Genomic DNA, 15,215 nt, shown 5'->3' with positions numbered 1-15,215 from the left:
TGGTTGTCAAAAACAAACAAATTTTTCGAAAGACATGCGTCAGCCAAGACCGGAGTCACTGTCTTGGACGGCGGTGCCATGCACAGCTCAGTCGAAATGCTATTTGCACAAAATCTTGCAGAATAACGAGAGAGCAGAGAGTTGCAAACATCTGGAACAGCGATCATGGCATGCCAGAAAATTCCACACATGTCAGTCATCAGCTGTAATGGTGCTCTCTGAGCTGACAAGCTTTCATCAGAGGAGCTCATGTTTATCGCTTCAGCAGACCACAGAAAGACAGCGGTGTGCAGAAGTCTGTTTGGGTTTGTTAGTGCCCACAAAGCCAGTCGAGTCCCTGACACTGGAGGAATTTTTTTGCACATATCAAGTTAATCCGATGGCACTGAACCAAAAATGACCTATGTCATTGTCTGTTTTGTTCAGGAAATATCTAAGTCAGTGTTTACTGATAACATGCCACCAATAACATGATGCAGTTTTAAAACAAGTTATTTATAGCTTCACACTTTGTAAATAATTGAGCTAGAAGGCTTACATTGGGTTTTTGGTAATTCAGTGCATCTTTCTGCTCATTTAACTTCATTTTAATGTCTCTTTCACTGACTCTTTCTGTGTGCATCTCTCTCTCTATCACAATCTGTGTCTCTCTTTTTTCACTTACCTACTTATTGTATAGTAGGGAACTATCTTTAACCTCCTTTTAAAGACCCTTCATGCAAGTACAGAGATATGACTGGGGTGACATTTTATAAAGTCAACAGTAAGAACAGAGTGAGGGGAGTGCTGGACTATTCTTATCTGGGCTTGTATTAGAAACTGCTCTCTCAGTAATGTTTATTAGTGCAGGATGTTCAGCCAACTGCTTTGATACTGTTACTGTTCTTAGCAGAGAAGTGAAGTCTTCATGACTCATAAACCTTTGTCTATCACTTCAGCTGTAGAAGTACTTGTATTGGACTAAAACTATAATGGATTCTTTTAAACATACATATTTACTTTTTCTGCAATTTTTTTTTCCTGTACCAAACATATGCAAATGATGAACAGCAACTGGTAAATGATGAAAATGGGTTTTTTTAAATCCATTTCCTACTTTTGCAAGAGGAGGACACATGAAAAGGTTACTGAGTGTAAACGTGTCGGTGGCAATGTAGTTTTGATATGAGAAGATCCACTGATATGTAAAATACCCACGCTCTTTATCTTTCTCTGTCAGTCCTTACAAAGCAGCGGCTCAGTGATATTTTAGACCAAGTGAATGTGAACAATTTGATGATTTGTCTTGGGAAAGGGACTTTTCAGCATTATCAGGTAACATTGAAAATGTCCTTGTTGATTTAAAAGAGATACATGCTAATATCAGCCTTCCTTTGTCTGTCAGCTTGGCCGCCCTTTGTTCTTTCTCTAATAAGAGGCTTAGTCTTCCTTTTCACATGCTGGTCTGCTTTTAGATACAGGAACTGGCAGTTAGAGGACCATTGTTTTATATAAATTATTCTATAATTGTATAATTATACTTTACAACAATTGTAAAAGCTCATAGATAAACATTTAAATCATGCTCTACAATGTGGAGTCTGCACTATGAGTAGAAACCAATTACAGTTTTGGTGATGACTTACACACTTGTGTAAATTGGCTCAATGTGTCAAAACTACACACAAGATGCAACACTTGGAGATAAACATCTCACTTTTGTGTTAAAAAGAAACTGCAATCAAAACCAAATCATCCTTTTTCAAAACAGCATTTCTGCAACAAAATGATACACACATGAACCAATTGAATGATTGTTTCAAAGTAGCAACAACACACAGATGTACTTTATACTACACACAGCTCTCATTAGTTCTTTGAAAATGTTTTTAAATTCCTCATACAGACTTCTGGGAAAGATTGCTCCAATTCATTACCTCCTCTCACATATTTATGAACAAAAAAACATATGCTTCTGATTTTCTTTGATTTTCTAATGCAGCCTTTAACAACAACAAAACAAACCAAAACAAAGGAAAATCGAATGATATTACAGTTTGTAATCAATGCAATATGTTACTATATACTCATGGAGACAAAAATAATTACAGTAAAATTATATAAACAAAAGCAGTGTTCTGTGAGATTGTAAGAGATGAAGTGGATGGTTTACAGTCTCTTCTGTTAGATTGTCTGACCACATCACTTCATCCACATAGCAAGCCACATCATCCCTGGCTAGGTAACAGGGAAAATATCGCCTTGCATGCCATATCCAACCCTGGACTGACTCCATCTCAATGTCTCCACATGACTCTTCCATTGTGTGATGAAGAATCAGGAGGGCATGTGATTTCCAACACCAAGCCAATAAGAATTCCTCAGTCAGAGTGAGGGGACAGTTCTGGACCAGAGCAGCCTGGTGAGAACTAACATTATCCCAGATGTTCTCCTCTTCCTCCTCTACCACACACTTATTGTGTCTATGTTTGCAAAGTTCATCACAAAAAAAGGTGAGTATTTGTAGAGATAAAATAGCTTGGTATACAGTTACTGTGTAAGTGTATTCAGGTGTGTGTCGGGAAAGGGCTGTCAATTCCAAGTATGGTTTGCTTTTTGAATAGACGTGTTTTTCCAATTATTACAAGAGCTTTCATTCTTGAACAAAATATCTAATGTAAGAAACAGTGTGTACTGTTTTGCATAAGCGTATTAGAGAATTGCTAAGACTGTATAAAATGTGTTTGCACTTTTGGAATCTTTGTTTAAATGCTTGTTTATAAGAATTCAAATGTTGATGTTTTGCCTAAGTAGCCTATTCTCTTTCAGTTTGTAAGCAGTCAGCAAAAACTGTAAGATTACATCAATGCTTCCACCTTGTGGTAGAATGTTATAAGACCATGTAGACTACAAATATCCGTAGAGAAATTACAGTTTTAAAGGCCAATTATATTACAGTAGAATACTATTTTTGTTTATACCATTGCACTATAATGTTTCACAAAACCCTGTAAGAGAAGTTTAAAAGCATATGTAAAGTACTAAAGACAGGATTTAGTATAAAGTACATCAGTGTGTTGTTGCTACTTTGAAACAATCATTAAAATGCTTCCCATGTGTATAATTTAGTTGAAAAATGCCATTTTGACAAAGGATGATTTGGTTTTGATTGCAATTTCATTTTAACACAGAAGTGAGATGTTTATCTCCAAGTGTTGCATCTTGTGTAAGATATTGCAAAAACATGTAAAGGACAATTTTCTTTGATTTTGTCTAAGTGAAACAGAAATACCTCCATTTCAAAATTAACTTTAAGTGATTAAAGATGCTATCCAGATGATGCTTGCTGTAGTGTAGCGGCTCACGTTAGCCTGCACCCTGTGCTGTGCCTTCCTATTACACAACTCATGGTTGACCAAAATGGCCCACATCTTAGCTGTGATGGGTGTTGTTCCTTGTCCTTTTCCTCATTGCCTCTCTCCAATTGGCTTCCAATGTTGTCAAGACCAAGATATCTAACCTGTGACCTCTTCATAGTGCTCAGGCTCCAATTTCTAAGTGGGTAAATTACCCAAAAATGTTTTCACCTATGAGGACTGGGTTTGGGTAATTGGTAAATAGGTTTTTTCAAAAGAAAGAGAAGGATTTCAGTTTTGAATTAATGTGTCTAATATAAGGCACTATGTTTAATGTTTTGGGGGAAAAAAAGTGTGTTTTAGAATTGAAAAATGAGTGCAAAGCACAGAATGTGCTTGTTTAATATACCATGTCAATCGATAATCGATGAGTGTATAGCAGAGAATCGATGAGTGTATAGCAGAGAATGTGTTTTAATTTAGTGTACCAGATCAATCAATAGGGTACATGAGTTAGGTGCTTTCATTAATGTGCAACAATTACCAGTTTATGTGTCTTAGCAATTGAAAAAAACTGAAACATAATTCCGCAATTTAAATACAATTGATATCTTATAAAGCACAAACATTGACCATACCCTGAAGAAACCATGTGCATATAATGGCAGGGACAGTGCTTGCCCAAGAGAGACTGAGGCAAAAATCCTTTTCTCCACCTCACACAGCACAAGATTTATTTAACCATGCAATTCTGTGCCTTAGTATGGAAAACTGAAGTTCCTGCAGTACACTGTTAATGTAAAATAGATAAAAGTCTTTAAATGTACATTCAGTGTGGGAAAAAACTAAGAATCACAAGTGATCAGTAGGGGCGTTACCAACCCTTTGTGAATCCTATTGGTCTAGTTAAATGACATCACATCTGCTACAGCTCAAGAGGGGCCATTATTATGCCGTCACTTGTCCCAGCTGTCATGTAGATTTAAACGTGGTGACCTTTGGCAACAGTGAACAAAGTGAGTCAAATGCTGCTTCTCTCAGACAGAACTTTGTGCTCTGCCTTCATCTTGTTATTTCATCTGTATTGCTCTAACTAAACTTCTGTGTTTTGTTTCATCCTGTGCTTTGTGTTTGCTATAGTTTCTGTTTGTTTTTATATCTCTTGAGACTTTCAGATAAATATAATCATTAAATGTCTAATAAAAATTGGCTGGTCCTCATTTCTTTGTGTGATTTTTTTATAGGTGTAAACATAATCAGATTACTGGAATCCTGCTCTGACACTATTTATAGAAATTATATCTAAAACCTCTTACATAACATTATACAGCATATATAGATATAATCAAACCCTTTATTTGATTCAGTTTATAGAAGATGTCGCAAACCATATCGATAACAAACGGAGAACATCTGTCTTGTTTGACCTTTCCCCGTCTGTAAATGAGAGGGGATAATGAAGGCTCTTAGGCGGGGTGCCCCAGTATCCGGCTGTAACAACACACACTCGACTGGTAGTCGTGGCTGCTGTAGAGAAAGGCCAAGGACGGCGGCGAGATGTCTCCGGCCTTTGTTTGGATGGGATACAGGGTGTTAAAACATGGCAAATTTGTAATTGCCTGGTAAACAAAGGGAAATGGTTTATACGTGCTTATTACACTTATTGGATATATTTTCAGCTACTTGGCACAACAAGCCAGCCAGCAACGTTGACTCGATCCGTGGAGGCGTCCCTTAGACCAGACTGCGGTTTTGCTCGATTATAGGAACACATAACGGTCCGGTTAGTTAGCTAGGTTAAACAGCTATTTATTCAATTAACCCCATACTACATACCCGAACGAATTAAACTATTGTTTTATAATGTTTAAATGTCTGTAGTTTTATGATCGATCGTTAACCCGCTGTGGTTTCAAGATAAACTTGACTAGCTAGCTAGCTAGCAGTCGTTTGTTGTATGCAGCTTGTTGTGGTATTAGCTACCTAGCGGTGGTAGCTAGCTGGACAGTCATGACTGATGTCATGAAGATTTCCTCAACTTAAATTAACCCAGGTAGGTGTTAGGTGTAAATGGGTTGGCAAATGTAGCTAGCTAGCTATAATAGCTATATAATATAATAGCTAGCTTTATGTAGCCTAATTAAATAGCCAGGGTAGGTTTCCTTAGTCGGTATATGCGGAGATAAAGCAGGCTAGCTAACGCTAACGAGGAAAGTCCTTTGTTTTACCGTTACACCACTAGCTCGCGCGCTAGCTAACCTGCTAGCCCCAGCTGTGTAGCCTATGTTGAGGTAGCAATACTGAGGCAGCTGTCGCTGACTAAGTTAAAATAAGTGAAATAAAACCTCACATTATCCGTGTAGGACACCCCTCTTTTTACAGCTGCTGTTCAGCAATACACCTTATAGCAAAGGGTTACTAATCCTTTGGTCAGGTACTAACATTTAGAAATTAGCTCTTCGTGGTAGTTAGCTACGAAAATAACATAACAAAAGCAAGTCAAGCTGCAGATTCATTATTCCAACAGCCCCCCCAGTCTTACGGTACTATGGAGAGCATAAAGAACACATTATGGATTTATATCCTTCTAATCCTCTGTCTCTTCAGCGGTAAGTACGGCATTGATTTGTAAGAGCTTCCTTTACATGGAACTGAAATATCTTGTTTTCATCAAGGCAAAAGTTAGGTTTTGCAGAGGTAACGTTATATGTTGGCTTATAAAACGCACCAAGAGATTGTCCTTCCTCTTTAAATAGGTTATAATCCTTAGAAATTGTTTTTTGTAACCAGATCGTCCATTTAATTAAAAAAAAATGACAAAAAGCTTGATACAAATGTATTTATTTAAGTTGCACGTCGTGTGTACTTAGAAAGCCGGCCGGCCGACGCTGAACTAAGAAACAAAGACCTCTATTGTTTTCCCGAGTGATGTGTGTTTTCGTAGTTCTAGGATAGGGGTTTGCGCTTCTACTGCGTGTTGTATGTGTGTGTGTAGTGTGAAGATTTGAAAATGTTCTTGTCATTGAGACAGCGGAACCATACATATATACATATACAGTGTGTATGTATGTATGTATATATATATATATATAATATATATATATATATACACATACAGTGTGTATGTATATATGTGTGTGTGTGTGTCTGTATATGTATATATGTATATATGTATAGTTCAGCTGTCTCAGTGACAAGAATGTTTTAAAATGTTCACGTCAATAACTGCAGCTGTTCACAGTGAGCCTGTGTGGTGGGATGGGACAGGTTCTTGTGTGCTTTTCCACTTAAAGAGCTCTCTTTACAGCCAGGTGCTTTGAACCTTAGCCTTTGGTCAACAGCTCATGGCACTTAATCACATCTATATCTAAAAATCACCTAAAAATACCCCACCGCTCTTGGAGTTTTTAGAAATCAGCACATTTCATGTTAGCTGCGACCACAATACTGTTACTAATAAAAGACGGCGATTTCAGCTAGCAGAACTTTACTTTTTACACAGCTCATGTGCTGTGTATTTTTGGGTGATTTGAGCACTAAATAAGGTGCCAAATTTCTTAGCTGTGTTCACTCTGAATAGGTGTCTGTTTGGTTTACTACTACTTCCTGCTAAGATCATTTAAGAGTTCTTTCACCATGGCAAAAAAAAATCTGCTGGCATGTGCTTCCAAAGGCTAGGGATGCACCAATATATTGTCCAACAATTGGTATTGGCCAATAAATATTCTTTGATCAGTTGACTGATTGTTTAAAAACAGCACCAAAGGGAAAGAAAAAATAGACTTAACAAGAAATCCACTTAAGTTCAGAGGAATGTGAGGAAATGTTTTAACAATAATTGTTTATCTTTATGTAAGTGAAGTGTAACCTTAAGTAGGCCTAGGTGCACTCCAAACAAAAGGAAACTGCTTATTAAACTGTCGGTATCGGTCATTGCTTTTTTTTCTTTCTTTCCAAATTAAGGAAAGAAATTGCTGTCTATCGGCCAGTACATCAATAAGAATAATTGAACTGAGATGGGGTGATGCAGTAAATGCACTCCATCTCCCTTCATCTCTGTTTTGCTTTGCAGATGGTTTACACCAGTGTGCGCCAAGCCAGATTCCACAATAGTGTTATGAGTGACATTGTCACTGGGAAATTGAGTCTCATTATAGAACAGGAGTGCTTTGAGGGATAACCCATTAGTGTGAAACCCCCACAGTAGTCCCATATTTCACTAACACCCTCCTCCCCATTGTGAATGAGCTATGCCATTACCAGTAGGCGATAACGTCTGTCATGCTTCAGAGCGGGGCTGTGTGTGGTGTTGATATGTCCCATCACTGCCATGTGCCCTGCCCTCCCAGTGTCCCTACATGGAATCTAATGGACCCTGTGCTGCCAGGATATGCAGTAGCTATAGTGCAGACTTCATCATAACAGTTCCTTAATACAAATACTAAAAACCCTGAAAGAATAGAGGAACCTACTTTGTTTTTTACTATAGTATTTATTATTTACATACATTGTGCTTGAGTAACCGTTCCGCACGCTGGAGAGATGTGGATGTGTGCACATCCCCACAGCTAGTTGGCACATTCAGACATGCAGTATAAAGGAGCTGCAAGCATGAGACAGCTGCCTGTGCTGTCTTGTGTTTGGCTGTTAACCGGCCTGTTGCAGAGATAAGAACTTTATCAGTGCTACAGTGCGGAGCTGCGCACGCACCTGCTGGCTGCCGAGCCTTCAGGCCCTCACTCAGTTATTTCGGCCACAATTAGGCATGCTTCTATTTTTCATGAGTTCCACTAGCCCCAGCTCACGTATTTAAAGACATCTAAACAAAACAAGCAGCTATTGGGGTGTAGTCATGTTGGGGTTGTAAGTAAGGATCATTTGCTTTGTGAGTTTCACAGAGTTATTTTTTTCCTGTTTTACAGAAAATACAGCCTGTATACAGCACAATGAAAATGTATATGTATCAGGAATGTCTAATGGTGAGTGGTTTATTTTATTTTAATAAATAGTTTGTCTGGTTACTGAAGCTAGAATGATTTTTTTGTTTTTTTTTCCCTTGCTAAGTTTTCAACATATTTCTCTAGTCTTGAAATAATTTTTCATAAAGTGTGTGTGTGTGTTTCACCAGCATGTGGAGAAGTGGCAGAGCAGATCCGGGCATCGAGCGGCGTGATCACCAGTCCAGGCTGGCCCTACGAGTACCCTTCCCATGTCAACTGCAGCTGGAACATCAGGGCCAACCCTGGAGAGATCATCACCATCAGGTAACCACACCTTGACCCCTGCCAACACCGTAGCCATGGCACTACCACTCCCTGAATAAACACTGTAACATAGCAGAGCTGTCAGCTTCCATATGGAAACGGGCGCTTAGCTATAGGTATTCTCTGTACTGCCGAGTACCAAACCTCAAGGTTCTCTTTACATATTCGTACGAACCTAATAAGTTTTCATCCGATTCATTGTACATAATTAGTTTCCTTCTCTTTCATACAGTTGATTCAGAAATGGACTTTTGAAACCAATGAGCACTTCCACCAATCTTTGCAGCCATGTTCTGCCGGTGTTGCAGAGCTGGCCCTCTGTGGTTTGGTGATTTTGAGTCATCGTGTATCAACATTACAACTCCATGTGTTCCAACATGGTGTCCATAGTTACCGGTACAGAAATAGACACTTTCTTGTCTATTATATCCACCCCCTTCCCCCCTGTTTAACAGAGAGCCTGTGTTACATGCCTGATGACCAGGGCTCAGTTATATGACTCTTTAACAGAGGTGCTATATACCAATTTCATAGAGATACTCTATTAGACATACTTTTTAAACATACTCTGAGAAGAGTCTTGTGTGACCAAAACATTTGACATAGGACAAACACACACTTCAGGTTCCTTTTATAACTGCAGTGTTGAACGTGCCATTGAGATGTACATAATGCATAATTTGGTACAGCTGAAGTCGATGCAGTTTACTCTGCCCCTGTAAAGGAGGTCTGGCTCGTGTGCGTGTGTGTGTGTGTGTGTGTGTGTGTGTGTGTGTGTGTGTGTGTGCGTGCGCAGCTTTCAGGACTTTGAGGTCCAAAGCTCCCACCGCTGTGGCATGGATTGGATCTCCATCAGCACCTACAAGAACCTGGATGGCTACCGCGTCTGTGGCTCCTCCATCCCATCCCCTTACATTTCCTCTCAGGACCACGTGTGGATCAAGTTCCACTCGGATGACAGTCTGACCGGCAAGGGATTCCGGCTTTCTTACATCACAGGTAGTGCAGCACAGCCACTATTTCTAGCTTGACCAGAGGTCGCTTAACCATACGTGATCACTTGCTACTGTGGAACTGCAGAGAAAATTGTTCTCTTTTGAATCTGTGTCCCCTCTTCTAGTCTCAGGGGTTTTTTTCTGTCACATTTCTACCATATTTATATAAGAAAATATGCTCCCTTGCTTGCTCATTCTCTCTATCACCTTCTCTAACTCTAATGCTAAATTGTGCTTTTGACATTCTGAGCAAATGTTAATAGGTGTGTCAGTATTCACTGGTGCATTATTATTTACTAAACCCATGATTAGGCATATGGACCATGAGACCTGCTGGCCCAGTGTGATTGACTGTGATTGGCTCTTATGAGAACAGACAATCGTGCCTCCAACATTTAGACTCCATGTATCCATACCTTTTCGACAGAAAACCCATATCATACTCAACATTTTATCAGAAGGTTGCCAGTTCAAGTCTTACCACTGTTAAGTTCCCACTTAACCCTCAATTACTCAAGTTGCACTCAGTCATAATTGTAAGTCGCTTTGGATAAGTGTCAGCTAAATGCCATCAAGGTATATGCAAAGAGGGATGTGACATCTGGTGTACACCATGGAATGCACTCTACCAGCAACAGTGTCATCAGTTTATAGCTGATGTTTTGTAGACGGCTGACACTGCATGCAATACTGGGTCCACAAGGCGTGTGGTGTTAAGAATAAACTGCAGAGAAGCAGAAGAACACGTGAAGTGGTTAGACTCTGAGTTAACACTGTGCTGGACAATAGCATCTTTGAAAGAACCATGCTCATATCTTCCACCACTGCTGGCTCTCTACCCTTGAGCTTACCCAGAACGTTGCCGGGAATTGGCCTCGTAGAAGTGCCAGAGTGAGTTTTCCATCATGCAAGCGCTTCACATATCCTCTTCCTATAAAATTTAGGGGTTGCACGAAAGGGGTTAAACCACGGTAGATGAAGACCGGCACCAAGAAGCTGTGGTCTGTTTTCATGTCTAGAAACCTCACCCTGTGCTGTCAGTAATCACAGAGAGGACAGAGCATCTTACATGTTCATTCTAATCCAGCCAATTTAATTATTTTTCCACCAAAAGAGAAGGCTTCTCCAAGTCTGGTCACAGGGGTTGACATTTAGCTGTCCACAAACTGAAATGCTGCTGGCATGAGTGACAGAGTAAGTTCTCATAGCCCTGAAGCATGTCTGATACTTTTTTTTTAAGCAAAAAAGCTTCCCTTCTGGCCAGCAAAGCAGATTGAATTGTCTTATTAAGCCCAGTTGGCATCGATTTGCACAACCACTTAGTGGCTTTCCTACCCTGTGGGGGTTTCGTCCTGGACTATGTGGTTGGTGGAGCCACAGAAAAGACTGGCTGGGTTTCAATAGATCCTGAGTTGATTACACTTGTTATTTGCAGGGATGGTGCAATTAGCCGCAGTGAGTATTCTGCTATGGCTTCCTCACCATGAGTATGTGCTCAAAATGTGAAGCAGAAGCTTCAAAGAAACAAACTCAGAGACCTTTCACAGACCGCATGTGCTATTGAATCTGCTTTGCTCTGTAATTTCATCCTGCCGAAGGACCCCAAGCACCAGAGTTCACATTTGTTTCAGCTGCTGCTTTAGTGGCACTGCGTGGCTAAGTGCTACTTCTCGTTCTGCGTTCTCCTCTCAGGGAAGTCGGAGGAGGCCAGCTGTGCAGTAGACGAGTTCCACTGTGCCAACGGAAAGTGCATCCCTGAGTTGTGGAAGTGCAACACTATGGACGAATGCGGCGACAACTCAGATGAGGAGCTGTGTGCGCGTCTGGGTCCAGCCGCCGCCGCCTCCTCCTCCTCCTTCTCCTTCCAGCCGTGCGCCCCGGACCAGTTCCCCTGCCTGTCTCGCTACACACGCGTCTACACCTGCCTCCCACAGGCCCTCCGCTGTGATGGCAGCGTTGACTGTCAGGACCTGGGTGACGAGGTGGACTGTGCAGCACCCGCATGCGGCGAGCGACTGCGGAACTTCTACGGCGCCTTTAGCTCGCCCAACTACCCAGACTTTTATCCGCCAGGCAGTGACTGCACATGGCTGATCGACACGGGCGACCGGCGCAAAGTGGTGCTGCGCTTTGTTGACTTCAAGCTGGATGGCGCTGGCTACGGCGACTACGTGAAGGTGTACGATGGCCTGGAGGAGAGCCCGCGGCATCTGCTGCGTGCACTCACGGCCCTGGAGGCACACGCTCCCCTCTCTGTGGTGTCGCCCTCGGGACAGCTGCGTGTGCACTTCTACGCCGACCGGGTGAATGCAGCACGGGGCTTCAATGCCACGTACCAGGTGGAGGGCTTCTGCCTACCATGGGAATCACCGTGCGGGGGCAGCTGGGGCTGCTATACTGAGACGCAGCGCTGCGACGGATACTGGCACTGCGCCAATGGCCGTGACGAGCTCAACTGCAGCAGCTGCCGTGAGGACGAGTTCCCGTGTTCGCGGGGTGGAGCCTGTTACCCACGTTCAGACCGCTGCAACTACCAGAACCGCTGCCCCAATGGCTCGGACGAGAAGAACTGCTTTTTCTGCCAGCCGGGCAACTTCCACTGCCGCAACAACCGTTGTGTGTTCGAGAGCTGGGTGTGCGACGCGCAGGACGACTGTGGCGATGGCAGCGACGAGGAGAGCTGCCCTGTTGTCGTGCCAACACGCGTGATCACGGCAGCGGTTATCGGGAGTCTCATCTGCGGACTTCTGTTGGTCATTGCACTGGGCTGCACCTGTAAGCTTTACTCACTCAGGATGTTCGAGCGCAGGTGAGGACACACTGACTGCGAGATCTTAACCACTGGAGAAACACTCAGACTCTCACCTTTGTTCTAAACACCAGATACACTTGATACTTTATGAAATGTATGGAAAAAATGTATTATTTCCCCTAACACTTCTCTACCCACCCCCACCCCCCACCACTTCAGGTCTTTTGAAACACAGCTTTCACGGGTTGAGGCAGAGTTATTAAGAAGAGAAGCTCCCCCTTCCTACGGTCAGCTTATTGCCCAGGGCCTAATCCCGCCAGTGGAGGATTTCCCAGTCTGCTCTGGCAACCAGGTGAGAGAGGAGATGGTCCAGTCACAAGCTCCATGCTTGACTTATTCAAAATCTACAAGTTTAATATGTTTTGTACTGTACTCTGTCCATACACAACCTGTTTTGTCGGATATAATATATTCGGTAATGTACTAAATGTATGTAATGCATTTAGCTTTTTCAACATCCTAAAGTCTCTGTCTCACTAATACTTGCTGCTTGTGTCTGTGTGTGTGTCCATCAGGCCTCTGTGCTAGAGAACCTGAGGTTGGCTGTACGCTCCCAACTGGGCTTCACCTCTATCCGCCTGCCAACCTCCGCCCGCCATGGCACCATCTGGCGCCGCCTCTTTAACTTCACCCGCTCGCGGCGCTCCGCCTCCCTGGCTCTGGTGTCCGCTGACGCGGAGGAGGGCTCGGGTGGCACTGGGGGCAGTTCCACCCGTGAGCAGGACCGGCCAGGCCCTCGCCGCAGCCTGCTCCCCCTTGACTCCGATGACACGGACACAGAGAGCGACCGGCCGCCTCGCCGCGACGCCCACGGAGCCGTCGGGGGCCTCGTGGCTCCCCTGCCCCAGAAAACCCCACCCGCCGCCGCCGTGCAGGCCATCGTATCCGTTTCCAGCAGCTCTGCCCCTCTGGCCAGCCGTGAGGGTAGCATTGCTGAAAGTGTGACAGACGGGGGCGTGGCTGGGGAGGCTCCAGCCCCCAGTGGGCGGAGCTCTTTCGCCAGTGCGCTGAGCCGCGTCATGCACAGCCTGCGCTGGGTCCGCTCCTCCCTCACTCGCTCAACAAGCTCAGCCTCCACACCCCGAAACCACAGCCCCCTGCGACAGCTAGAGCATGGTGCTGCGGCTGGGGGTGGGGCAGAAGATGAGGACGACGTCGAGCTCCTGATCCCGGTCTCGGAGGCCGGCACCCTGGATGGGGACTCCGGTGAGAGCGGCAGGCCGCTGCTGGAGCCCAGCGCAGAGCAGGCCCTCGCACCCCATCCTGCCTCCGCTGTGCCCTCCACTCGGGCAAGGCCGCCGGGCCGGGATGGACCCTGCGAACACTGCGGCATGGTCCACACAGCACGCGTCCCAGACGTCTGTCTGGAGGCCAGGACCAGGGCGGAGACCAGCGACGACGAGTCTCTCCTGCTTTGTTAAAGTCTCCCTGCTACGGTACAGTGCACAGAACTCCAGACCCCTGCTTCAAGCCTGCCATGCCATTGCTACATCTGTCTCCCCAACAGGGGGGAAATCTGAGTATTTTTGATTGCCTGCCCTCTGATTTCCAATGCTTGCACAGAACCTTCAGACAAGCTCTGGTATGCAGTTGCCCCCCCCCCCCCCCCCACTGTGCAATTTTAGTATTTTCCTAAGAAGTTTAGCTAAGTGGCTAATAAAGGCTATATTTTGTGTTTTGGGTTTTTTTTAATGGCTGCAGTTTATGCTACACTATCAGTGGGGAAAGAGAGATAAACCCACAGTAGCTGTTGAACACTGTCTGGGATCAGTGTGGGTACACTGGTACTGAGGGAAAACTGAACTAATTCACAAGCTGAAAGAGGTTTTTTCTTAACGTTGAGTTATTTGTACTTTGATGTCATTGGCTTCTTTCAAGCGTGAGGTGAGATCTTGGAGACCACGGCTGACTGTTATGGTACAGTATGTTTTCAGTTGGCGAGCCCTGTCTCGTTCCCACTGCAGAGATCAATGGGCTTCCGGGTCCACTTGTGGTGTTGGGCTAAAGCAATTTATTTATATTGGAATATGAACCAAGGGTTGACTATTTTTAAGGATGTTATACAATGTAACAGCCACTGATATTTGTTGTATTTATTGTTTTGTTACTGTTTCAGTAACCTTAATGTTTTGGTACTGATCTCCTTTGTGTGAGTGTGTATTTATTACTAGTTTTAATTTCAGTAATAGTTACTTGAGAAGCATGTTGGTGTCTTATTTTATTTTGTAATTGAATGTGTGTGTATGTACATATATCTATATAAAATTGCATAACTGTTTATTGCACTAAGAATAAAAGAGCATTCAGCCTGCATTGTGGTTAAAGCTGATATGTGAGTGTGTTTTGAGAAAAGAAATGTTAGCTGCTGGTCTTTAATCAGCAACTAAACATATTCAACATGGTTTAATCAATCATTCAGGAAACCTATAGAAAGGCAGATCGGTTAGTTACTTTGCCTGTGGCAGGATGGGTGTATTTCTTCATATTCTCCTGGCCACTAGGTGGCACAGAGGACAGGCACCTGCTTTTTTGTTCAGACCTGAGCTGCGTTGACTGTATAAGGGGTATTACGAGATATGAGAACATGAGTGGTACGCTAAGTAAAAATACAGGGGCATTGGTGTTCCTACTGGTTACAACAATTTGGCATTACGTGGAAAATTTAGTTCAATAGTGATTTATACCTTTAAAACGTTTTAATCTAAATGTAATAAGTATTTAGCAATCGGACTAGCAGGAAGGGACGGAAAGTGTACTGCAAAATTCTTCAGTTAAATTACAAAGTGGAGTGAAGTAAAAGCACTTCTGA

General features: G+C 43.2%; 1 protein-coding gene across 4 annotated transcripts; it reads left to right on the top strand.

The window, feature by feature from the left end:
• Positions 1 to 4,793: 4,793 nt before the first annotated feature.
• lrp12 (low density lipoprotein receptor-related protein 12) lies at positions 4,794 to 14,010 on the top strand. 4 transcript variants are annotated; one of them, XM_035529234.1, is made up of 8 exons: positions 4,794 to 5,388; positions 8,258 to 8,314; positions 8,464 to 8,599; positions 8,832 to 8,995; positions 9,396 to 9,598; positions 11,287 to 12,403; positions 12,566 to 12,698; positions 12,922 to 14,010. In XM_035529234.1, the coding sequence occupies exons 3-8, from the start codon at positions 8,465 to 8,467 to the stop codon at positions 13,825 to 13,827; spliced, it is 2,658 nt and encodes an 885-aa protein (XP_035385127.1). In that variant the 5' UTR covers positions 4,794 to 5,388; positions 8,258 to 8,314; position 8,464; the 3' UTR covers positions 13,828 to 14,010. The 4 variants fall into 4 exon arrangements, with proteins under 4 accessions (XP_035385127.1, XP_035385128.1, XP_026851525.2 ...); XM_035529233.1 differs by lacking the exon at positions 4,794 to 5,388 and adding an exon at positions 5,909 to 5,944; XM_035529235.1 differs by lacking the exon at positions 8,832 to 8,995 and having other exon boundaries at positions 4,816 to 5,388.
• The last annotated feature ends 1,205 nt before the right edge of the window (positions 14,011 to 15,215 follow it).

This window comes from Electrophorus electricus, chromosome 8, assembly GCF_013358815.1.
Source record: "Electrophorus electricus isolate fEleEle1 chromosome 8, fEleEle1.pri, whole genome shotgun sequence".
Classification (NCBI taxonomy): Eukaryota; Metazoa; Chordata; class Actinopteri; order Gymnotiformes; family Gymnotidae; genus Electrophorus; species Electrophorus electricus.
Note: the sequence above shows the minus strand (reverse complement) of the source record. Positions and strands in the feature narration are given on the sequence as shown.

Coding starts and splice junctions, on each gene's coding strand:
- lrp12 (XM_035529234.1), top strand. CDS start 8,465: ATGTGGAGAAGTGGCAGAGCAGATCCGGGCATCGAGCGGCGTGATCAC. Junction 8,996..9,395: donor CATGGTGTCCATAGTTACCG/GTACAGAAATAG, acceptor GTGCGTGCGCAG/CTTTCAGGACTTTGAGGTCC. Junction 12,404..12,565: donor CTCAGGATGTTCGAGCGCAG/GTGAGGACACAC, acceptor CCACCACTTCAG/GTCTTTTGAAACACAGCTTT.